This window comes from Curcuma longa, chromosome 2 (assembly GCF_044706935.1).
Source record: "Curcuma longa cultivar G26 ecotype Majalengka, Jawa Barat chromosome 2, ITB_CL_G26_1.1, whole genome shotgun sequence".
Classification (NCBI taxonomy): Eukaryota; Viridiplantae; Streptophyta; class Magnoliopsida; order Zingiberales; family Zingiberaceae; genus Curcuma; species Curcuma longa.
The window spans coordinates 8,185,757-8,210,781 of NC_133862.1; the positions used below are offsets into that span (position 1 = coordinate 8,185,757).

At 35.1% G+C, this 25,025-nt stretch overlaps 1 protein-coding gene across 2 annotated transcripts; it reads right to left on the reverse strand.

Annotated features, from left to right (window-relative positions):
* Positions 1-765: 765 nt before the first annotated feature.
* On the reverse strand, positions 766-24,259 carry LOC141816555 (protein DETOXIFICATION 45, chloroplastic). Of its 2 annotated transcripts, XR_012600710.1 has the most exons (16): positions 24,187-24,259; positions 23,154-23,517; positions 18,696-18,838; positions 15,733-15,858; positions 15,449-15,627; positions 15,104-15,239; positions 13,519-13,615; positions 12,518-12,618; positions 10,111-10,274; positions 5,386-5,457; positions 5,082-5,198; positions 4,917-5,012; positions 4,719-4,840; positions 3,723-3,780; positions 1,292-2,040; positions 766-1,213 (listed from the first exon to the last, which is right to left on the reverse strand). XR_012600710.1 is itself a non-coding variant. In XM_074704316.1 (15 exons), exons 2-15 carry the CDS (start codon positions 23,495-23,497, stop codon positions 1,966-1,968), a joined length of 1,830 nt encoding a protein of 609 aa, XP_074560417.1. In that variant the 5' UTR covers positions 23,498-23,517; positions 24,187-24,259; the 3' UTR covers positions 1,287-1,965. The 2 variants fall into 2 exon arrangements, 1 of the variants encoding a protein (XP_074560417.1); XM_074704316.1 differs by lacking the exon at positions 766-1,213 and having other exon boundaries at positions 1,287-2,040.
* Positions 24,260-25,025: the final 766 nt, after the last annotated feature.

Here is a 25,025-nt window from a genome sequence, read left to right on the forward strand (position 1 = left end):
AAATTTTTATTATGCTTAATACGATAACTTAACTCTTAAATAAGAAAATTTTAAATGACTTAATCATAAATAAAAAATTAATAATAATATATAATAATAATAAATGCACTGTTATTGTTTCGGACATTGAAAACTATTCCAAGTACTGAAATTTTCTATTGCAGATAAGTCATGCAAAATAAAACGCTTTAGATATCAATTCATGTGTATATATATATATAGAGGACTGATACCTTGTGCCTCTTATTTTGCACGACCATTCGCAATAGCAAATTCAAAGCATCTGGAAGTGTTTGGGCACCCAAAACAATAATAGTGTAATTTTTTAATTTTTTATTTTCTTGACTTATAATTAAGTTATTTAAGATGTTTTGCTTTGGGAGTTAAGGAATGAGTTATATGATTAAGTATAACAAATTTTTAAAATAATAAAAATTTAATTACTCATTAGGTGTATCAAATTGTTGTCTCACACTTTTTATCCGACACACCTTGTGAACAACTAAATTTTTTTCATTTTAAAAATTTTTTATATATAATACTATAATCCAACCTTAAATTCTAAAATGAAAAATCTTAATCATAAATAAAAAAATAAAAAATAAAAAAATAATATTATTACAGTTCCGAATGTCTGCACGAATCATAGCGCCTGAAACCATTTCGAACACCCAAAATGTTCTATAAGACGCATATGATATCAAATCCGTGTCCACACACAGAGGACACTCACGGAAATTATAGGCTTAATATTTGTTATCCTTGTTTGACACTTGAGCCTCTTTGTTTGGCAGAATGGTAGTTGGAATCATTCGAAGTTACAAAAAAAAAAGACTTAGTTGTAATTTTGTTTGCATATTGCCTACTACTATCACGTTATGGAAATACATTCCTAGTGGATAACAAGAAGATTAAATTGTAAATTGAGACGCGACGAGAAGGTTTGTAAATTTGGTCTGAGCCATTGAGTTTGGATCTTGCATCTCCATACGCACCACTGCAGGCTTGGTGGATGGATAAACCAGTGCCCCAAGGTGTTTGATGAAACTCCTCGACGAGTTCAGTGCAGCTCCTTCACATGGATTCCAGGCGGCCCGACGAGCACATCAAGGTCAAAAGGAGAGCAAAGGCCGAGGGGAAAGCGAAGCTCTTATAGGGGATTGACAACATTCTATGGCTTTTGCTGCCTCAGCAGTTTCTTGCCCGGTACTAACTGTCATATGATAGCATAAGAATCATCAGCCTTCAACTTGAAACTCTTTACCTGTCACAAAACAATTTAATACCTTACCTGGGCTAAACGACTTTCATCACCATATATAAGCTTGATTTTTTTTATCACAACAAAAGAAATAATCGAACTCAAGACACGTAATTTGGGGGGAAAAAATAGTATGAATAGGTAAGTTTCATATATGCTTGAAAATCTACTACCTCCAGCACTGGTGGTAAGACTTTAATCCAAGGGAAACAAGTCCTTGATGATGAACTTATGAAGGAACATAATCAAATCTAGAACAATTGATGTTAGACTTTCATGAACACATAATAGTATATTGGAGATGACATTTTATCTGTTTGCCACAAGCATAAAGTAGGAGTATTGAACGAGTGCATGCCTCCCTGTTGTTTTGCTTGATTTCAGTTTCACTTGTAACCACTACTTGCTCATCTTCTCCAGCTTGGCGATCAACATTATGGAAGACCAGATATGAGTCTCACTAATCTTCTCCCTATTCCTAAAGAGCAAAAATGAAGACGCACTTGAATAATGGTTTCGGACTAGGCTAGGCACCCCATTAGCTGTTTCGATAAATTTTTCTCTTGGTCGAATCAGATGAACTGAATGAACTATAATGAAATGTCTGAAGTAAGCCATTAATTGTGATTTCCTAGAAGGCTAGAAATGGTTAGTGATGGTGAATGATTGTGAGACAACATAATGTGAGACTGTCTTTCTTCTCTTCATTCAGTAGTAGATGCATAGTCATACTCAACCTCATCTTCAAGTGACAAGGGGGGACCCGCGCCATATGGTACCTAAAAAGAGGATGACAACATGAAAATCATCACTGCATTTCTGTGAGTAATAAATTGTGAACAGAGAATTATTGAATACTGAACAAGTGATTGAGGTTTAAGGAATCTCAGCATCCAACTTTTAACAATTTTACATGGATAAACCAAGCATCATGGAGAACCTAACAATGAGATGTTAATATATTTCAAAAGAAAATTGCATTTGAACAATTTGAGATGCTGCAGTGTGGTCATTTGCGTTGATCTAAGCTTATCTTCAACATAGTTCCAAGAGAGAATTTTTCTTAGAGTTTGCCAGGGTAAAAGGCTTAGCTAAAAAAAGGAATTAGAAATCAGACCACTTGTCATTATCAACCAAAAAAAACAGTTAAAGAAGAAAGCATTTATAATAAATAACATAAGGTCACCTTCAGTTTTTCCTTGCAAAAAGAAAAAAAAACGAACCAAGAGCATTGGTTCTAATCTGCCAGAGTAAATAGATATAATATCAAACAAGATAGATTCATTATCTCCATGAACAAGAAAACACCAAACAAACTTTCCTAAAGAATAAAAAGAGTTAATGTTACTTAGAGTGACTTACCACATGGAAATTGTATTTCACTTTCCTGTGGTGACGAAGTTGGCATAGTAGTATATAGTATGCAAACATTAACATTACCTCGATATCAATTGTTTCATCCCTATCTTGTTAGGAAACGGTAGGCTACATAGAGAATACACTTCAGATGACAAGATTCATGCTCACCAGTGGAAAAAACAGAACTTTCCATTTTCCTCGTATCACATTGCTTGTCAAAAATCATGATGACAATGATGATGGTAGAGATAGCCAATAAATGATTGATGGATTCATAGTATTGTGCATGCTGACAGGGAAATTCAGACAGTCTAGTTTCAGAATGACATCACTTTCTGACTTTTGTGTTGCTGGATTGCACGGAAGACCCCAATGTCAAGAACCCAATGCTAATGTCAAAGCCAAAACTAGGTTTCATAAAGACCTACCTGTTGAACGGTCCACTTAAATACCATGGTTTTAGGTGAAGGTGACCAGTATGTGCAGTAGGTAGTCAAATAGGAAGTTTGGAAGAGAATGAATTACAGATACACAAAAAGATACAGTGTAACACATCAATAGATATTTTATTGCAAATAGCACATCAATGCCACAATTTGCAAATAATTACATTTAATTAAAATCAGTCAGCAATTTGCCTTCTCTCGAAAAAGGTAGACAAATGAGCAATCATAATGAAGAGATTGCATAGTAGAATAGAATGAAAAGTTTGGTGATTGTATTGCTAGAATGACAAACTAAGGTCATGTGTCTGATGCAACAAATGTTGTGACATCAAAAAGACTTTCTTACAATTGGATGCCAATTTAAATCTGTAGTGACAAGATGGAGGTTACATTAGTTTGATATATAATGGGGTGACAAAATTAACTAGCGATACCTGTTCATATAATGAATCAGATCTACTGCTATGCAGATTTAACTATTAGCATAGTTTGTAATTAGTCAGTCATCTTATGAACTTCTAAACAAGCCCAGCATGGGATCATTAATCCTTTTGATTAAAAGAATCAACTAAAATAATATCAAAATGTAGAATCAATATCTGCTTCAAATGCATGCTTTTCTGAAAAAGTTGAAAGCCACTACCACCATCACCTACCTTAAGCTTAGGAATTTCCTGATGTAGGAATCGCCATGGACCTGTATTCCAATTTAATCTGCATGATGAAGGGCAGTAAGCTTCAGTGATATATATATATAATGTTAGTAAATCAGAATTGAATCAACTGATCTAATCAAGAATCACAATCAAGTTCAAATTTTGGGCAACACCAGACGGAGTTAAAGAACATAATGGAGAATTTTGCAAACTGGTCCCACCGCATGGAGCAAACTGGTTGACCTGAATTCTTTTGATTTTTATTCTAGATAGTTTATCAAATCTAGTTTAACAGATAAACCACTGAAGTGGTGCTCACTAGTCTGAGTTCAAAAACATTGATAAAACAAAAAAAGGCATGCAAATTTTGCACAAATATAACTTTGACTAGTGTCTACTAAGTACTAACTGTTGCTAGCAATGACTACAGGGCTTTTGGGAAACTTCACCAAAAGAGAGGTATAAAACTTCAAAATGTCCACTATAGTTTATATATTAACTTCACCCTTGCCCCTTGTTTGGTTGATTTTTAAGCCAAGGGCAAACCTATAGGAAAACTGGTGTGTTGATCGAGAAAGGACACTACCATTTGGATTTTGAAGTTTTTACGCATCCACTTTTGCTCTAGTGTCACGAAATTTAAATTAGGGACTAAAGTGGGAGACTCTGGAATTGAAAAGGGAAACATCAAATAACCCCAAACTCCAAGAGGGGGCACATAATTGCAATGATAGTTAAGGGTCTAGATTTACAAACAAAGTTACTGCTAATAAATACCTGAGATTCACACCAGTATTTTATCAGTAATAACATTACGTATAAACTTGAGCTAGTCTAAGATGTAATATCTTGGTAGGCAGTCATGCCCAAGCTCCTCCCATCGCAAGGCAAGGAATAACTAATGTCTTAACCTAATCCAGCAAACAGATTTGATACAAATCATGACTATGCAGCAAGGAATATCACAACCAAATCCATATCAACTATTTTTTTTACCTCAAAAAACCTGCAACCATCCGCAAGGTCATGAAAAGGGTCAAGCCAGACCAAACACCAGAAAGTCCAAAAATAGATGGGGCATATAAGAGAAAAGCAGAAGATATTGCTCCAACTGTCATCTGCAATAAAAACAAAATTCTCAAGGATGATATCTTTCTATAATATTTTGATGCCAGCCACTCAAATGCATCATACCATAGACCATGCTGAGTAGGCAAAGTCAGAAACACCATAATGGAGACCATCCAAGATAAATGCTAGAGCATTTATAGGTTGAGTGGCACCAACAAACTGAAATGAATAAAGAGTTATTTTCAGGAGGCAAACAAAAATGTATGAATTTTCTGTCACAGTTCATACCAGCACACCAGTTTTAACAATCTGTAGAACTCCAGCATCTTTGGTGAACAATTCCGCAAGATTAGCAAATGATGCACCTAGGACTACAGCTAACGCTATGCCAATAAATAACCCTGCCTGGTTGAAAAATATAAGTAGAGAGAAGTTTAATTAAAGAAAATGTCGAGTGATCCAATATTCAAAGAGAAAGTGTGGTTAGTATCCTGTTCTAAAATCATGAATTCAACTACTGAACAAGAAATGTAATAACTTGAATTGGATATCAAATCTAAAGAAGAACCTGATGAGAAAAAAAAGTAATTACCTTCAAGACGAAGAATGTGATTTGTTTCACGCTGTCATAGTCACATTTTGCATAAGAGCTTGCAATCAGTGCCTAAGAAATGAAGAGGAAAACCAAAGAAAATTAAACTTTTGAGGGGAAAAGCATAGGATATGTGCAGATATAACTTGAATAAATGTTAGAGAATCACAGACAGTTCGCCTACAAAATGAAAAACACAGTAAAATATGTTAGTCTTTGATATATATTAGTATCCAGTTTATCAGTTGGTGTTTGTGAGGCATAAAATACAAGGTTTATGAGTTGTGAAACTTATAAACCAAACCTCGAATTGAACACACTTCCCAGGCTGCAACACTCAAATAAATAAATAAATAAATATCTTCACAGCATGTATCTTTTTATGTTTGAAAGGGGAAAAGCAGCATTATTTGCAAGCTTTGAAATCCAATATGCAGTTTAAAATACCAAAATTTCATGGATGTGAAAAGAAAGCAAACACTAAGGACACTTGAGGCGAAAAGGCATAATATTGTAATATCTACATAATAAAATAGAGAATTGGAATCGAAGAGAAGATGATATTCATTTGACAACTCCAATAGCAGAATAAAGCTTAGAAATAGAAGCTTAATCTATCAGTTAAGCATAAATCAAGCTGAGGTTAGACAAAACTTCTTGTTTTGTTTTTCTTTCAGCATTATAGATCAAAGTTTTGTTTTATCAAGTTTAAGCCTACATTGTTCCCTGGGCTAGCCTACAGTTGTTATACAGTCATTAAATAGCAGATATGTTTGTCAATGATACATCCGATACAAGCATGTCTAATGTTGTGCACGTGCCCCAGTACTAGATACAGTAACTACCAGTCAACAGGTCTCGTTTGTTTAGGCTTGCAGAATCTATCAAGTGGAAATATTGACCTGTTAATACACACTATCCTGGATTTCCAGTAGCATGCTGATTATAGGCATATACAAACACAGATTTGGGCTGTTTCAAGGATCTCACAACAACCATAGCGGTATGAAATAAAAGGAAAACTAATAACACTTAAAATGTATCAAATTCCAAGTCCCCAAATTCTAAGCAATTTTCAATCAATCAGATAGCAGAGCTCCATAACTTAATATCATTTTAGAAGTTACATCTAACTCATGTTTAGCAAATTTCGAATTACACTGATCTTTCATAGTTAAGGTATTTATTAATATCAATAGAAAAGGAGAAAAGATGCTAACGAGGGTGATGCAGGAATAATAGAAGCAATTTTAGTCTTTTTATTAATTTTGCCGAGTTAGGGTTTAGGGGTATTTTCGTCTTTTGTTAATTAGGTTATGGGTCTATTTAAGCGTATGTTAAGTTTTTTTGAAACTGTTTTGATTAATAAGAATTTGTGATCGTGTTGTTTCTTTCCAAACGTTAAGTTTGATTGTCTATCTCCTGCTATTCTGCAGAATCAATAGGTTTTAGAAAATTGCTTCTGGTATTCGTGCGTGAATCAACGGATTCAATTGTTATCTATTGCGTCAGTTGGTATCAGAGCCAAGTTGATCTTGTGGATTCATGCCATGAGAAGATCACAACGCGTTGACTACGCTTTTGATCGTGATATGGAGCAGTGGTTCCAAGAGGTGGTTGATAGTTAGTTTGACTTGTGGGTAGATCGGCTAGCAAAGAGGATTGTAGCATTGTTGGGAACTTTGAATAGAGGAAGTTTGGTGCAATACAAAAACAATCATCGGATAAACACGAAGAAGGAAGAGAACGTTTTTGATGAAGAAGAAAGAGTTTTTATTTATAAAAAAGATGTGGATGACAAGATCGAAATAGTTGGTGATCCAATTTATGACAAAGATGAGGCATTGAAGGAGCAACAATCATTGACGAATAAACCATTCTTGGTGGAAGAAGACCAAAAGGGATATCCGATTCCTGCAAGTTTGCCTCGTCTTCAAACCATTCAAGAAGGTAATAAGCAATCTATGCCTGCAGTCCCAAACAAAAGAAACGAACATATCATCATACCAATTTCACCTAAATATTCTATTCATAATGCTTTTGGTAGCCAAGATGAATCAGAGGAAGATGATAATATGAAAAATGATGCTAAACTTGATGTTGTCTATGTGCTTGCACAGAAGACAAATTATGTGTTCTATGGTAGATGAGGTTGTTCATGTTTATGTTAATAAAGCTTTAAAAGAAAGAAATTTCCCTGTCGTTGATGCTACAACCTTTTTTATGGATTGACAACATATCCTTCCGAGTTCTTATAGTTGGACATATCATGACATTATGTCATCATCATTTAGACCTTCTGGCACCATATCAAAGTGAGTGGGACCAGTTTGCAAGTTGGATCAAGAGGAAGCACAGAAAGGACATCATTGGATTGACAAGGATTCTCAAAGTTCAACAGCTGCTAGTAGATGTTATCGAGTTTATGTCAGATGGTCTTCCTCCTGGGCTATCACCTGACACTACTCTGAACTCAAGGACGAGTTCTTTTCAACCCAGGGAGAATGATACGGGAATAATAGAAGCAATTTTAATATTTTTATTAATTTTGTCGAGTTAGGATTTAGGGGTATTTTCGTCTTGTGTTAATTAGGTTATGGGTCTATTTAAGCATATGTTAAGTTGTTTTGAAATAGTTTTGATTAATAAGAATTTACAGTTGCGTCGTTTCTTCCCAAACGTTAAGTTTAGTTGTCTATCTCCTGGTATTCTACGGAATCAAAGATTGCTTTTGATATTCGTGTGCGAATCAACGGATTCAATAGTTATCTACTACGTCAGAAGGTCACCTTAGTATTGCTATTTGTGAACCTACAATTTTTATTAAATTTCTTACTTTCCTTAAATATATGGCATACTTATTCTGTTGTCATGTTTGATTTTTATTACTTCATTAGGCAGGTATAGACCTGCTAGTTAGAACTCAAATGGTTTATATTTTTATCATCTATTGAATATCAGCTTCATGCAGCTAGACCCTAAGGCTCTGTTGGGAGGAGGTGAGGGAAGGGGAGGTAAGGATAAATAAGAAGGAGAATTTTGACTCTGGTTTGGGATGAATTTTGACTCTGGTTTGGGATGAAGTGAGTCAAGGAGGAGAATGGTAGATAAGGGTAAGTTTCACTCTTGCATGCTTATGAAGCAGTACAATTTCTTACACCCCGATTTGGGGTGTAAGGAAGGGGAAGGAGAATTGAAAAATATTTTATTCCAATTTTATTCCTATTTTAAAATATTAATTCTTAAATTAACTCATCTGTTTAGGTATCTCATCTTTATGCTATCACTCCTCATACAATGTGCGTCATCACCGTCCAGTGTCCGACCGCTCGCACTCCACAACGTTGGCGCCGACTCTCATCGTATATCTCTCTGAGAACAGAACTCAAGAGGACAAAGATAGGTAACCCTAATCTTCTTCTTCTCCTCCTCCTCCGAGAACAGGGATAAGGACTTATCCAAAGAGCATGTTGATTTTTTCTTGAGATTTTACATGTTTGCCCCAAGTATCTTCTTCAATGCTTAGTTTTTCTTTTCCTTTTATACGCCAAGAAAATGCATTGTCCTTGTTACCACCTTCCGTATCTCAACTTTCACCACCATTATTGATGGAAATTAACAGAAGTGAGGGTATTTTTGTAATTTTATATATTTAACATTCATTCCCTTTTCTTTCCTCCCAAACAAAGTAACACATGTTACATTAATGAACCTTCCCTCCCTTCTAAACAAGGGGAACATTAATACTTTACTTCCCCTCTCTTTCACTTCCTTCCCCTTCAGTTAATGAACCTTCTCTCCACCCATCCAAATAGAGTGTAAGTAACTTTAGACTAAACTTTTATTGTGTCATTAAAGGACACACTCACCTCGGCTCTGGTTAGCATGTTGTGCCCTTCTTACTTCAGCAATCTGTTTGCCAACATATAGGCAATTGTCTGCTTTTGTGCATCAAAAAGTTCAGCAGTCATTTCTATTGCCATCTCCAAATAGTAATCAATCCGCAACATAAAAAACTCCAAATATTTTTTCTTCCTTCCGATGCTTAAAGTTAGCTAATTGTTTTCACCAAGTAATGAAATACTTAAAATCCACCAAAGTAAAAAATCGGCATCTATTTTAAAATGATTCATCTAACTTTGCATTCCTGGTCTGACTACCTTGTTTATGGTCTTAGGTTAAATTACATTGTCATTGAATATGCAAAAGTAATAACGCAAAGATTGACGGGCTGTAGGTCGACAAATAGTCCAATCTATCATACTTCTTTCTTAGGGGACTTGGAAGCCTTGCCACCAGGAATTTGATATATTAATGAGAATGTATACTAATATATCCATCATGGAGGTATAAATTAAGGTCCCAATCCCCAACTAGAATGGTATTGTCATAGTGCTGATATGTGTCCTGACAATATGAGTTGATATGGATCAGCAGAGATCATACTTGTCTAACTTTTCATTAGGTTTAGGTCAAACGGTCATGTTACCGTAAAGAAGGGTGAATCATCGATGCACAACATTAGCAGCTTGAACCCCTAGATGACTAGTTGTAAATAAAATAAATAACTTCCTAAGATGTCAAATATGAAGTTGCCTTTGCTACATCCATGAACATAAGTTCAAATATCAAGGTTCACCAGCAAGTAACAAGTTTTATATACAACTGAAAGTTGAAACAATCACAAAGCAGTTGAGTTTTCTGACAATGGATTCAACAGCGTACCTGAGCTGAAACAGCTAATGCATCTGAAAGTAAAGATACAGCCAACCATACTTGCAAACAAATTTGATGAGCAGCCATAGCCAAAGGCCCTTGCCTAGCAGCCATTGATGTGCCAAGAGTCATTGTAATTAGGACTGAAAGTGTTCTTCCAAGCAGCAAACCACCTGAGTAGAATATTTTTCAAATGAGTTTCATATTGTTCCAAAGACCCACAAAATGTATGTGAACATGCGATCAACTAAGTATGTACTTGTTTCCACTAGCCTCAAAGTTGCCAACAAGAGACATTTGCCACAGATGCAAGTACTCAAAAGAGGCAACTGACTGTCCAAAGGTTTTAAGCTACCCAAAGCAATCAAACAGTTGCAAGAAAGAAAAGAATTAGCTCACTTTATTTGTAAAACCTCTCTCTATATATAGAAGAGGAAAGGTACAGAGTATCAATAAACCAACTTAGACTTAGTATGGCAAACATAATAAACTAGTTTAACAGTCCCCTCAGGTTGAAGCATAAATATTGATATATGTGCATTCTGTTATTTAGCATAATAAAATCAGAAGCACCCAAAGATGGTGAAAGTATAAGCAAGTTGTTCTTTAGATGTGTCAAGAGTCACAATCTTCTTTGTAAGAATTGCATCATGAATGAAGTAACAATACACCTATATATGCTTCGAGCACTCATGAAAATGAGATTAGTAGCAATGCAAATTGTTACTTTATTATCACTGCAATACCATAGGTTTTGAAGATTTGATCTAGAACTAATCCCTCAAGGTCTTCACCACATCATCTCACATGCAGAATGATGAAACATCCCACATTCTCTTTGACTCGACAAGGCTGTTCAGTTACCAAGAACAGCATCAGAATCTTTGCACTTTGATTGTTTGATCATATCAACCATATCCAGTTGTGGCTTTGCATCAAGATCAGTGAGTTTCCCACAAGAAAATGAGAACCCAAAACAAACAGAAGCTTGAGACTAAAGAAAGATAACTGTACCATCAAGTTTGATATAGAAACAAATGGCCCTACAAGACTCAAAGTTCTTAATAGAAGGCGTCATTGATATGTCCCACTATTTCTAGAATAGAGAGAAAGCGATCAAGTTCCGTCACTTATTCCATTCAAGTAGAGAAAATGATAAGATGATGGGAAAGGAATGCTTAAGAAGATAAAGAAGGGATGGAAGTCGTGACAGAGGGAAGAAGTAGAGTAAGTATGGGCAAGGTATTTTAACACAGCACAAGAGTTATGGCTACTGACCTCTGGTTACTATAGGTGTTATAGCAGTATAGGTAACCGTAGCTATGCAGCATTGATGTTTCTCCTCTTAAGGATTTTGCTCTCTTACCAATTTGAAAGAAAGAAAATAATGACATAAATGAGTAGATTCTCTTGATATACAAGGTAGAAAGCACCACAAGAACTACAACATAGACTTAGTCTAGTAACATATAATATATTAGTTTAACACAAACCAACTATTTGAATCTAGAATTCAAATCAAAATAGAACTCTGAAAGCCTTCAATATTAAAATAAATACACAAACAAATTTCAGTAAATATATGTTTCAAGGATACTAAATCTGAATTTAAGCTTAATATATAATTTGATATCAATAGGATTGTATGATAAAATCCCCTCATCCATCACCTTGTGTCCATACCTTTTCTTGGATGACTCTTAGGCTAAGTTATTTGTTTAGCTCAAACTTACAATGTTATGATCCAGATTCCATGACATTGCTTAGTCTCCCTAATCACTCACTTGTAAGAAAATTGCAGTGTCCAGGTGATGGCAATTGCCAAGACCAACACGTGTTGCCTTCAACGATACACCACAGATTGACTGCTTAATTCAACATGGCATGCATAGAGGGTATGGATTATCCTTATTTTTTGGGAAAATATGGATTTACATAAATCATGATCAATGCTGCTTGGTCTATACAGGAACTAGAATGTATGGCGCAATTTTGCAGTGGTTGCTTTAAATGCAAAAGATTTTTAGTTTTAAGTCTGAGTAGCAATTGAGTTAAATAAAACAACGAACATGAAAATCAATGTAAAAAAAAACATGTTACTAGTAATTTCTAATATAAATCCTTCACTTTGTGGAAATTGCAACTGGTACCATAATAAATATCATGCAGCTAATTAGATGAATGGCAATAGAGACTAGAGAGAACCCATTGTCCTGCAATATTCACGGCTGACTTTGGTTCTAATGTATTTGTTACTTGATGATAAGTAACACTCATTAGACAAGGTATCCACCTTCTTTTAAGTTTTAGCTAGAAATATTTTTGTCACTCGCAGATACTTTCATGAAACATGCTACCATGGATATTGCACATGGATTGTTCTAGATGTTTATTCAAAAAAGAAAAGAAAACTCACCCGATTTCACATAACCTCCAAACTCCAAATCTTCAATCTTAGGGGGTAACAAGACAGCTCTTTTACTAAGAGCCCAAATCAGTAAAAAAGTAGTAATGTACCTGACAACTTTAAAATTTTAGCATCAACAAAAGATAAACTACAATTCAGAAATGTATCAGTAATAACTGAACCATTATATATAGATGCAGAACATTCATATTTCCAGGAACCTAATTGCACCAGCTACTGAAATAGGCTCTTAGGACTTCACAGACATGGTACACAGTCTCACCACTGGGATGACACCTAGGTTGCAAAGGAACAACCATATAATGACTTCAAGGTCAATCCTCTATTGTATCGTCAAATTGGTAGAGGAATCAAGAAGAAGAGTATGACACTAGGATCTCCCTAGGGGTGTTCACATTGTCAACTGATAAGATGTCCAAGTACATAAATGGATCTGTACAGCAAATGCTTTCATTAAACAGTATGAAGAAAGAAGTAGTGGTTTATTCTTTTATCTCATATGAGAAATAAATATTTATTTTCAATCATGTAACTACTTATGACTGATTCCTGTCTGTATCCTTTTATATTGACAAAATGTAACAATTACAGCTTCATGGGGTTTTTGTAGTTTCTAGTCAATCACAACATATGTTTCATATGGATATAACCAACCAATTTGCAACATAGCAATTCATCAATTTAACGGCTTCTAAAATATCTCCTAATAGAATTTGTTCGTACAAAGGATTAAATGCAAAAAGTGCATGACTACCAGTACTCCAATGCAATTGCAGGAGAAGAAAAAGATCCAACAGTTTAAACATCAGTAACCTAAGTAAATAATAGCATTACAGACTAAAATATTCTGTCATCATTAGGTCCAATTAACCAATGGATTCAAAAAGAAGAACCAATGCCAAAGTTGAAATTTACTGGGGTGCAATAAAGATCCAATTAGTTGATAAACAGATTCAAACAGAATAACCAACACCAAAATTAAAACTTACTGGGATGCAATAGTGGCCATAGCAGCTCCAACAATGCCAAGGCGGAAATAAAACACAAATACTGGTAATAAAAACACAGCAGAAAGATTGCCCAGCCCTGCATTTATACCAAAAGATTACTTAGAAAAGAGTAATGAATTGGAAACATAATTACATTTAGATTTCTAAAACTGTTAGGAGTAAAAATAAATAAATAGAAGAAATAAGAACTCAACGAACATTTTGGAAGCACAGGTTCTCAGAATTTAATATAGAAACAACTGATCCACCCGAAAGTCACAGATGTTAGGGTGGATACAATTTTGTACACAACATATCTTTCTCTCCATTCTCAGATGCAAAAAACAACTTGCATTCAGGTCACATATTTTCTGGTTTGGGAGTATAAACTAGATTTCAATAACATCCAAGTCGCTACATTGCATGGAACACCAGTAACCAACATTCTTACTCTAATTCTAGTTGGGTCACCACATCCAATTATGTAATCACATTAGTCTATTTCTGCTACATAAATGATTAAAATCAAAGTGCAACCAATTGTTTTTAAGAATACTAAAACTCTAAAAGATTGAAGTTTTAAAAACACCCCTACTGTGGCATTTCTCATTTTATTTATTAAAGGATAAGCCAGATAAAAAACAAAAGGAGATATATCTTTTTCTTAGAAGTTAGAACTGAGCTAGGTTTAAAATATTGAGAATGTTCAGAATTATTTTGGTGTACAATTGCAACAGGCACAGGAAAGTTCATTAACAAACAAACACAAGACACTAAGATTGTAACAAAACTAAAGCAATAAAAAAAAACAGAAACTTAAGATCAATAACATCGGTATCAAGCAAGCCATGTCAGTGGTACCCGACAAATAAATCTTCCTGTACTAAATAATCTTTGCTTTTGACTATACGACCCACTGAGGAAGTTGTCACTCAAGAGTACTCATCCTGATCAAAATCAATAAAAATATAGAAATGTGGTGCCTACTAACAGAACCATTAATGGAACAAATAAAAAGTTAAACATTCATAGAGATGGAAGGGGCTGTATATCTTAAATGGTGACAAAAAAGAATAATCATAAGTGGAACCTAAAAACATTGAGTGTGACATGCCAAAGCCACCACAAAAGTTGCATCTGGCACAAACTGATTGACAGTTCATACAAACAAGAATGTTTAAGTAATGGTACTCAAAACAAATGGCAAGAGACTTGTCAACACTATTATGATATCTGTACTGCATGTAGTTTAAAGTTTGAGAATGTGAATTGATCACCATGACATCTGATTAGTAAGAACAATTGGCAACACAGTCCATTGATTGTATCTGAGATGATTGAAGTAGTAACAGAAGGCAAAGAGATCATGCATACAGCATACCCTTATGGGAGTAATGTGCAAAAATCAAATAATTGTCTGTTAATTCTGACAGTTGGATACAACATAAAAAATGTTTTTATCAGAAAATGAGAGATACAAGTGAAGTTTTAATTGGTACTCCAATCAGGATGCACATACGGAATATGCCAGTAAAAAATTATGCAGATATAATCAAAATTATGTTTAATTAGGTTGCTAACTAACCTACACAAAAGAGAGGTGTTTTGGTATCCTTGAAACCACGAAAGACACCTTGCACCGCAAGAGCAACCACAACAGCAGGAGCACCTAGTGCTCTTAAAGAAAGAAATATCTGGGATGGTTTACGCATAGGTGAAGCCTGTTGATGAAATGAACTTAATAAGGCATTAAGAAAATGATGAACATAAAAGACTAGCTGAATTTGAGACACAAGCTCTTGTACAGCCAGTTGTGATGGCAGACAAATAAAGCAAAACAGGCAATTCAGATATACCCGCACACTTACAGCTCCTCCAGACCAAGAGTATCATACCCAAAAATAATAATAATAATAATCTATGAACTTACAGGTGATATTCCCATCAAGTTGAGAAATAAGGTAGCCCCAAAGAATAAAGCAAGAGCTTCAAATGTACCAATTGCTGCAGCTAAAAGTAAGGCACTAGAGACAGAGGGCAGTCTCAATTTTTCTGACTTAACAAAAGAAACATGTTTATCCATTAACTCATCATCTTCCAAATCATTCCCTACCAAGCCACCAAAGCTAGGTCAGTTATGAGAAGAAATTTTTGCAGATATCAAAACAAATACTATTGTTCTTTTTCATATAATATACCAAATGAATTGCTTACTAGTTGTTTTTGAGATGTCTTCAGCTACAAATGAAGTAGTAACACTCAAGAGCGGTATATTAAAAATTTTTGATATGATGTTGAAAATTGACACTGATACTCCAGCAGAAGCCAACTCCACAGGGCCTAAAACAATTTTTTCAGGAAAGAAAATTGTCACCAATTTGAACATGTAAATTGGTTGATTATTCATTACATATTCAGAACAGATGCAGCATAAAAACGTCACCGATACTTGTCACAGATTAGTTGAGAACAAGATATTCATAAGCATTGTTATAATAAAAGAAAAAGAAATATAATCTATACGAGTACTTAGTGCTGGAAATACGATTAGCCAGACATATTAACCAATTAATGTACCTGCCATCCAACAAGCATTACCACAAAGTAGATCAAGGGATGCTAAAAAAGTTTGGATACTTTCCAAGAATTTCTGTTCAAAACATATGGGAAGTTCGGGAGAGGATAAACTGTATTTGATGTTGCAAAAAAACAAGAAAAAAGGTGGGATTCCAAGTTTTTAAAAAAGAGAAAAATCCTAAGGTTTTAATTAGAGTAATGAAGTTAAATTTAAAAAACAGACAGACCGATGCACAAAGCTTCTGCTAATGCAGGGTCCCAGGCAAGGGTCAGATCACATTGGATCTATTGTACATAGCCTTACCTTGCATTTTTCAAGAGGTTGTTTCGCGACTCGGACTCGTGACCTCAAGGTTATACAGCAACAACTTTATTGTTACATCAAGGCTCCCCTTCAGTAGTTAAATTAATGTAAAAAATAAGAATATACGACAAGTATTATGCCTTTCGGACCTTAGTTCACCCTCTATGAAATCTTCTAAATCCATAACTCTCTTTATTCAATATTTCATCATAGTAAGAAACCATCCAATATTACTATGTTTCACAAAGTTGTCTGGCTTGCAGAAAAAGATTGCTAGACAAACAAGAGCAAATTTCTTAAACTAGCTATGTAAAGCTATATCGATAGTATTTCTAACAGATTGGATAGTGCAAAATCAGGGTAATATTCAACTGTCTTGGTTGTATTGGTATGTAGTATCACAGATTAAAAAGCAATGAGTGTCTCATTACTTTGCTATTTATGGGAAAAATCTTATGTAAGTGGGTGAAAACCCAGTTTTTGTTGCCATGAACCATACACTTGTCAACATAACTAGTGATCATGAATAATCATGCTTGTCCGCTACTAGCACAGAGCCACATACCCTACTTCAAAGTCAGAACTCCATGATCCCTTGTCATGTGCCTATCAACTAGACAGTCACACACCTATCATTCCTAACGGAGAACCATGCCTTTTTCATGGAAGATTCTCTTGGGGATGCCCATCACAAGGATCCATCTTGAAGCAAATGAGTGTGCCTAGCAGTCCATTCCATCGCTACTGGCATAGAGCAAGGTTAAAATTTTCAATTTCAATAAAAATCAGGAACTTGTCCATCTTGATGTCAAGTTGCTTCTGATCAGAAAGGGTTAAACCATGTTGAGCTAATTTTGGATCTAAATGAATGAATTTGGGCCTAATTGGCTTCAGCTAAAACCTAATTAGATCCCTAATTTGTGGAACTAAGATATGTAAGCTCAATCTAGATTCAATTTAAGGTCAATGGAAGCTAAAATCAAATTGAATTATTGGAGTGGGCTACTATATAGTATCGATATATAATATACCTTTTAACAAATACATATTAGACAAGGGCTCTTGCTCCTCCAACCCACTCTCCTTTGCATGATCACTGATCTTTCTCACTAAATGCCTCAACTGCCACTCATTAGTACATGGACAACCCTTATCCAAGACTCCCACTTCTCCAAATGAAAATGTTACGAGGAGATAGTGGCCAACAGGTTCTCTTATATCTAGGAAAGAATCTTCTGGAAATCAATAAGCTCCTGGAAGGAAGCTTGTGTTAACCTCCATGGCAATGTTCTTGCCTGAACCCTCCTGTTGGAAAAATTTACACAGCTCTCTACAGTGAGAACGGTGGAAAAGATAGCAGCTTAAACTTGGACTGATCACTTTCTAGAGCCTGTATCATCCTCCTTGCAACATTAGTGTGGTCCTAATTGATGATCTGGAAATCACAAACAGTGTAATTGTGCATCAATGGGCTGAATCACCATGGAGAGGTAATTTATTGCTGATGATCTAATTTTTTATTAACTCCTCTGACTCAACAAAATGCAGCACCCAACCTTCTGCAATGATGTATTCCCAATTACACCTTCCTATTGAGGAAAACAAGGCGAGTTTAGACAACACATTTGTTAGATTGTGCCATGGCTGCACAAATCCAGTGAACTTGACTCCTACACCAAATGAATTTCAGGTGATAACACAGTTGTATTTAACCAATTGTAAGGACAAAATGGGACGAGCCTATGATGAAAAAGTTAGTCAAACTATGATTTTGACATGGTTTTTGTGGCACAAGCACAAACAAAAACTTTCACATTGTTCAAACTTCAAATCACAACTGAGGACATATGGAATCTATTCAGGAGGTTTTGTGTGTTGTTTAAACATTAGGACTAGGACCTCAGAACCATCAGTTATTCACTTTTGGTTACTAACTCATATTGTTATCAGTGTGCTGTAATTAACACGACCAAGTTTCATTTCACCCATTATGAAGTGAGATCTGGCCTCGATTGCTTCCCTCACGGTACATAAATAAATAAACAGTGCTGATAAATAAAAATATTGCCAATTGATAAATGTTGGACAATCACAGGATTCTTAATTTCTAGGATTAAAGAAGAGTAACCAACCACAAAAGTAACGAACTGAATTAATTGAATATAGAAAGGATGCTAAAGATTTATATTTGATATAATGAAAGAGTTAGAATAAAAAGAGAAACACCAAACTACTTTATTAAGACTTTCTGCAAATCTATGCTCTAAAGCAAACCAATGTCACAAAGATGGAATACCTAATCTACCAATATATGCTGTCTCCATCAACTGTGCCAACGGATCAATAGCCTGGCCAACAATAGCTGGTAAAGCAAGACGTACAAGCTCACTTCTGACACTACTAGGACGGGATCCACTGTTAGGATCTCCAATTGAGTTGCTGGAAGAAAAAAATCAATCACTTATCAGAGATGGCTCCAATAAAGGATAATGGGACAAAGCAACTGCAAAATTAGTGTAGGACATCAAGAGCATTTCTTTCTTCAATGCATTGTCATGGAAGCAAATGTGGAAGTTATCATTCATATGATAAAAATACCAAAAAAGAAATGGCATTATTTCTTTACAAAGTGATAACAGATTAGAATGCTGAACTAAATCAGAAGTTAAGGTGAATCAATAAAAGTACATGGTGTCATCAAGGATTAAAATCTCGAGTCGTATCGCATGATACCGGCGAAAAATTCATTCCACTAACGGACCGGGACTGACACTAGCCCAGCACCGGCATTCCGGCCAGGATATCAAAGGCGTCGCACAGGTCCTGCACGCCCCCATCGAGCGTGATTGGTCACAATTCTTTTTTTTTTGAACTTAGGTTTAATAAATATTTTAATAATTAATTCTTAGATATAGTTGGGAATAATTTAAATAGACTTAATTAAAACCCATAAAATTATCCTATTATTTTTTAAAAAATATTTTATTTTTAAATACTTAGATTAATTTTTTTATTTTAGTTAATATATTTTATATTTTAAAAATACTAAAACTATACTGGCACGGTACCGAAACTATATCGTTCCGATCCGAGACCGAAACCTCAGCACGACTCGATATTTTAAAGCTTGGTTATCACAATGCAATTGTGACTGTGAATGTTGGTTTTATCCAAGATTTAAGTTTAGAGCCACATCTTCATTTTATCCAAAATTTAAATCTCGAGCTATAGTAGAGTTTCGATTTCTGATTGGAAAGATACATTTGTAGAAACTCATCGATACACTTTTGGCACCATATTGATATAGTTTTGATATCATATCGATACTGTCTCGATACCTTACCTAATATGGTCTCAACACCTTATCGATGCAGTCTTGACACTATATCAATACGGTCTCAGTACCATATTGATGCAGTCTCAGCATTGTATTGAAATAATCTCAACATTGTATTGTATCGATACATTCATGGAACTGTACTGAGTATCAATAGGGTCTCAACACTCGACACCATAACGATACCTTATAACATTCGTCATTGTATTGATAAGTTCACAACACTATGTCAAGATAGTCTCGGCACCATATATCGAGATGACCTCGACACCTTATCGAGACAATCTCTGCATTGTGGCGATACCGTCTCAGCAACGTGTCGAGGTCTTAGCACCGTATCAAGGTCTTGATGTTGTATCAATATGCTCACAACATTGTATCGATACATTCATGGCACTGCATCAATATAGTCTTGACATTGTATCAATATGTTCACAACACCGTACTGATACAGTCTCGACATCGTAATGATATCATCTCAGCACCATAACGCTACGATTTCGGCACCGTAACGATACAATCTCGACACCGTAACTACATGATCTCGACATTATATTGATACAGTCGCGACACCATATCAATACAATACCAAAACCATATCGATACGATTTAAGTATCATATCGTGCTAGTATGGTTTTGATGCTTCTATTTAATTATAATTATATAACTAATATAACTAATTTATAATAAAAGCTATTCTATCTTATATTTACTATTTTTAACTATTTTATAATTATAATTTATATAAGTATAATTATAAAGTTATACAACTAATTTCATGGTTTGAAATCTCGTATAGTGTTGAGCAAAAGTTGAAACATATCGTTCTGATAAATTATCAAAACTTAAAACTACACACCAAGATAATGTCTCCTTTATGTTAATCATGTCAACACTCGATACCCCTTGTCATGCCAAAATTGGCTTAACGTTCTTTTTTTCTATAGTTTGTCTCCATATATTGTGTTCTAGTCAAAGACCGAATCACCAACGCAACTCAAGATTTCGAACCTAAACCAATTTATATTATCTAACTTATATGATTAGGGCATCAAGCACATCCCTAATTAATCATGCAAATGCATGACAGCGAAATCTCGCACACATCGTGCATTTGTTTTCTCAAGTTCCCTTACTCCTTGCCATTGCACTTCGAGTTCTTCAACCCTAGACACTATCTCACTTGCTTGCACAATCTCTCAATCTCTCTTGACATCATGAAAATTGAAACATGAAGGAATCTCATTGACATTGCAAACCTCTCACATGACGACACCAATGCCACAAAAACCTCAACTGACCTTTGCACTTGTTATAAGTCACAGTATCAAAGCTGTTTCATGTGCCATTTGATGGGCAAAATGGTAAATTCCGCAAGTACCAACCAGCACGGGTTGACATTTAAATGTTGGTTTCATCTTCAAGTTCCGGACATTAAAAATAAATAGATAAAAGTGCTGGCCAACAAGAGAAACGAAATAACTAATAAAAGAATAATTGCATCAATCCTACGATACATTATATACTAAGTTACAGCCTACACATCACAGCAAAATGATAATGATATGATTAACAATCCTGAAACATACTAGTTATCATAAGCAATTGGGTGTTGTTCTCTCAAAGTCTCAACAAACAACAAAAAAAATAGATACTCGTCAAACTAGAGAAGTAGTATATAGAAATTCTGCATGATGGCTAATGTATGTATATCTGTTGAATGCCAAGAGCAGTAGAATAGATTGAAAAATGAAAATTAGGTACAATTTTCAAATGAATAACTATCAACTTCTTGTCAAATAGGCTGATAAGGAGAAACATTTGTTTATCTGAGATGTGATATTGCAGTATTCCTTGGATGCACAAGTCATAACCAAACTATACAACAAATCATTTGTTGAAGCACATGAAAACTATGAAAAAAGGTTAAGATTGCGAGTAATATTTTGCCAGAAGAATGTTGCATGATTCAAGCAAATTCAGAAGTTTATGGTGTAATGCAGCAATAGTTCCATTTCTGGCTTTAGCAATGAAAAGTTAAAATGGATATATAAACATAAAACTCATAAAGCATCTTTATTATATGGCATATATAAACATAAAAAGGATATCAATTTCATCAATCCTACCAATTCGATCCTACCGATACTATTCAATCTTGACTCCGATATCGATTTTAACAACTATTACTGCGCCCTTAGTACCATTGGAAGAAACCTAAAAATTACCAAATTAGAATGTCCCTATTACCCATGTTATCATAGGCAGCATAAAACTTAAAAGCTTACAAATCTTACACCAATCTAAGACCCCATAAGTTTAAATTGTCTTTTCAGTTTTGAGTGAAATAATTCGGTATGACCATACTTTTTCCTATAGAATAAAACAAATGAAAATATTTCAGATAATAAATTCACATAAAAATAAAAGGAACCTTCAACTTCAGATCTAGAGTTCATAAAGACAAAGCCTTTGGATTTGGATTTTTGTGAGCAACACCTCAATTCAATCAACATTAAAGAACCAAACTAGATCTGTTAGAAATAGAATCCCACCAATGAGTTCAATAAATCCCTTAGATGGAGTCTATTGACTTGACTAGCTTCCTAGAGGAACCAAATATTTTGCCCTCTATGCCGAAAGAATCCTTCTGCAAGTTATCATGGCTTGATGTTATCATGGGAAATGGTGGAAGCTTGGAAAGGGTAACACATGAGTGTCAGTATTTGCAAAATTTTCTAGATAGACAAGCCCTTTTCACTTTAAGCAGACTAGTATTGCTCTCTAATTTATCTACAAGTCAGAAGTGCAAATGAACCTCAGATGAAAAGCATTTATCAAACATAGTTGAAAGATTGTGTTAGCTGGTTATTTTCCTGTTGTTCATAATATAACTATCTAAGTGACTCAAAGAAATTTATTATGATCACTAGATGCTATTCTATGAAATAGAAGAAACTTGGATGTCAAAGTATAATATTAGTGAAAGATTAACAGGATATTCTTGAATAATAATACACTTCTCCTTTCCCAATTAACTAGCAACTAATAATTTTAGTCTTCATGACAGACAAACCCTTTTCATTTCAAGCAGCCTTAACTAGCACTCTTTAATTGTCTACAATGTTAGAAGTGCAATGGAACCTCAGATGAATAATATTTATCCAACATAGCTGTAGAAGATTGAATGGGCTGGGTTTTATTATTCATAATCTAAGTGGCTCATATTAAGTTATTATTCAATGAAATAGGGGGAACTCCAGTATCTGATTGATGAAACATTAACAGAATTCTGTGAGAAACAATACCCTTCCCCTTCTTTTTAGTGACTACAATTTATCATGCCTACAATTTGTTGTGAATTTCCCCATTCAAAATAGGTAAAAATATTATGACAAGAACAATATAGAGCTTACATGAGCCTGTTTTTCATTTGATCTAAAGGTTGCTCAGTCTTCTGAGTGAAAATTTCAGGTGTTCCATTTCCATTCAGCTTATCAGATGAAGAAAACTGGCATTGGACAAAAGGGTAAACTCGTCTTCTACATTCGGTCACCAAAGGCATCAACTTAGCTCGGTCAAGGACTGGTGAAGAATCATTTATACTGTTAATCCAAACATGATGGGCACTTGCTATCCTGAGAGTATGAGTACCCATTGAACAAGTAGACATAGAGGAACACTTGATTTCCTTATATCCTTTTCGTTCATATGGAGTTGAACATGATGGAAGAAGTCCCTGTAGTTGCGTGCTCTTCATTTTGAAAAATACCTATATGTCTGTACAAAAACAACAAAATCATCTACCATTCACACATGAAGAAATGAGTTTCCCTCTAAACAACATCACTCAAAACCTCCAAGGATGAAATAATCTGAGGGGTGGTTCGAGGTATGACTAATACAACTTCAAATTACAAAATACTAAGTAATACACAAACCACTTCTTCAAGTAGGTAAGCAAAATGTAATATGACGAGTCCTCGTTCCACAATTCGCATGAGCACAAGGTGGCCATCACTCAATGAGTGCAGATAGACAATGACCACAGGTCCCGTAAGAAGCCATAATTGTTCAGTATCAAAGGTAAATTTAAAGTGCAAACCAGAAACGAAAAAATAATTCATTGAACGGGGGAATCCGTACGCATAGGAATTAACAGCACATAAAAAATAAATAAATAGACAGAGCGAGAAAACCCAGGACAAGCTTAAAGACAAGCATCAAATTCGTAGGAAACCATAATTCGGAAATCTCACAACACACTCGATTTGATAATCACGATCAAAACCCAAAGATACAGGTCCACAAGATTTCCTTCCGCCCTAAGAAGAAGACGCAGACAGTAAAAACAACAAAACCACCAACACGAAACAGCGAGTTCCCAGTAACTCCAAAAACGAGGGTTCACGAAGAGTCCATCGAATCACATCCTCAATTTAGACTTACCCTAATCTTCCGCCTGGCTCATCACCTTCGCTCGCGGCTCGCAGGGATAACGAAGTGAAACGACGAACCCCAGAAGCAAAGCGTTCATCCCACGGAGAAAGAGGTCATATATTTGTACGTATATTCATATTAGTCCCTCGTAGTTTCTTTTTTCCATCGGGCGCTGTTTGCAAATAAGCTTTCCAATTTCATATATTTTTTTCCAATCCTACAAATTCCGCGTAGAGTGCCAAAGGAATTGTTACAATTATTGAGAGACACGAGAGATGACGGCCCAAGGCTTTGGTATAAACCAGGGATGCAAAATTCCTAAGTTGGAGGGGTAAATTTGAAAGACTTGTGCTTTTATGTAGTTGTTGAAATGTCTTGGTAAGCAAGGAGACATGTGTTGTTTGAGATTTAAAAAATAGCAAATATATTTGTTGACTGAGGTGTTGTGCGACAGTATACTCTTATCAACTTAGTGGTACCGTGCCTCCAAAAAATCTCTTAGAGGGTTTTCTGATATAGGACCGTTTCGACAGTGGAGTCGATCACTATAAAAAGTTTATCCACTACAATTTTAGTTGAAGTGTCTTATCTCAAGTGGTAAGCATGGAGACATGTGTTGCTTGAGGTTTCGAGTTTGAATCTTCTTAGCAACATATATTTGTTGACTGAGGTGTGTACGAATCAAGTCTTAGCAACATGTATTTGTTGGCTGAGAAGCTCAGAAGCTTTTATCAACATAGTGGTACCGAAGGATGCTGGGCGTCTGAGCTGGCCGCTGCATTTGGCTAATAATAATAATTGCGTGCATTATTTTATCATATTTGGGCATTACATCATGCTTGCCTTAA

What these genes read in the sequence shown, in the direction of transcription:
- LOC141816555 (XM_074704316.1), bottom strand. Translation starts at nt 23,497, where the DNA reads ATGAAGAGCACGCAACTACAGGGACTTCTTCCATCATGTTCAACTCCA. An exon ending in ACTTGATGGGAATATCACCT is followed by an intron (nt 15,240 to 15,448) that starts GTAAGTTCATAG and finishes TTTCATCAACAG; the next exon opens with GCTTCACCTATGCGTAAACC. An exon ending in TCACATTCTTCGTCTTGAAG is followed by an intron (nt 5,199 to 5,385) that starts GTAATTACTTTT and finishes TTTTTCAACCAG; the next exon opens with GCAGGGTTATTTATTGGCAT.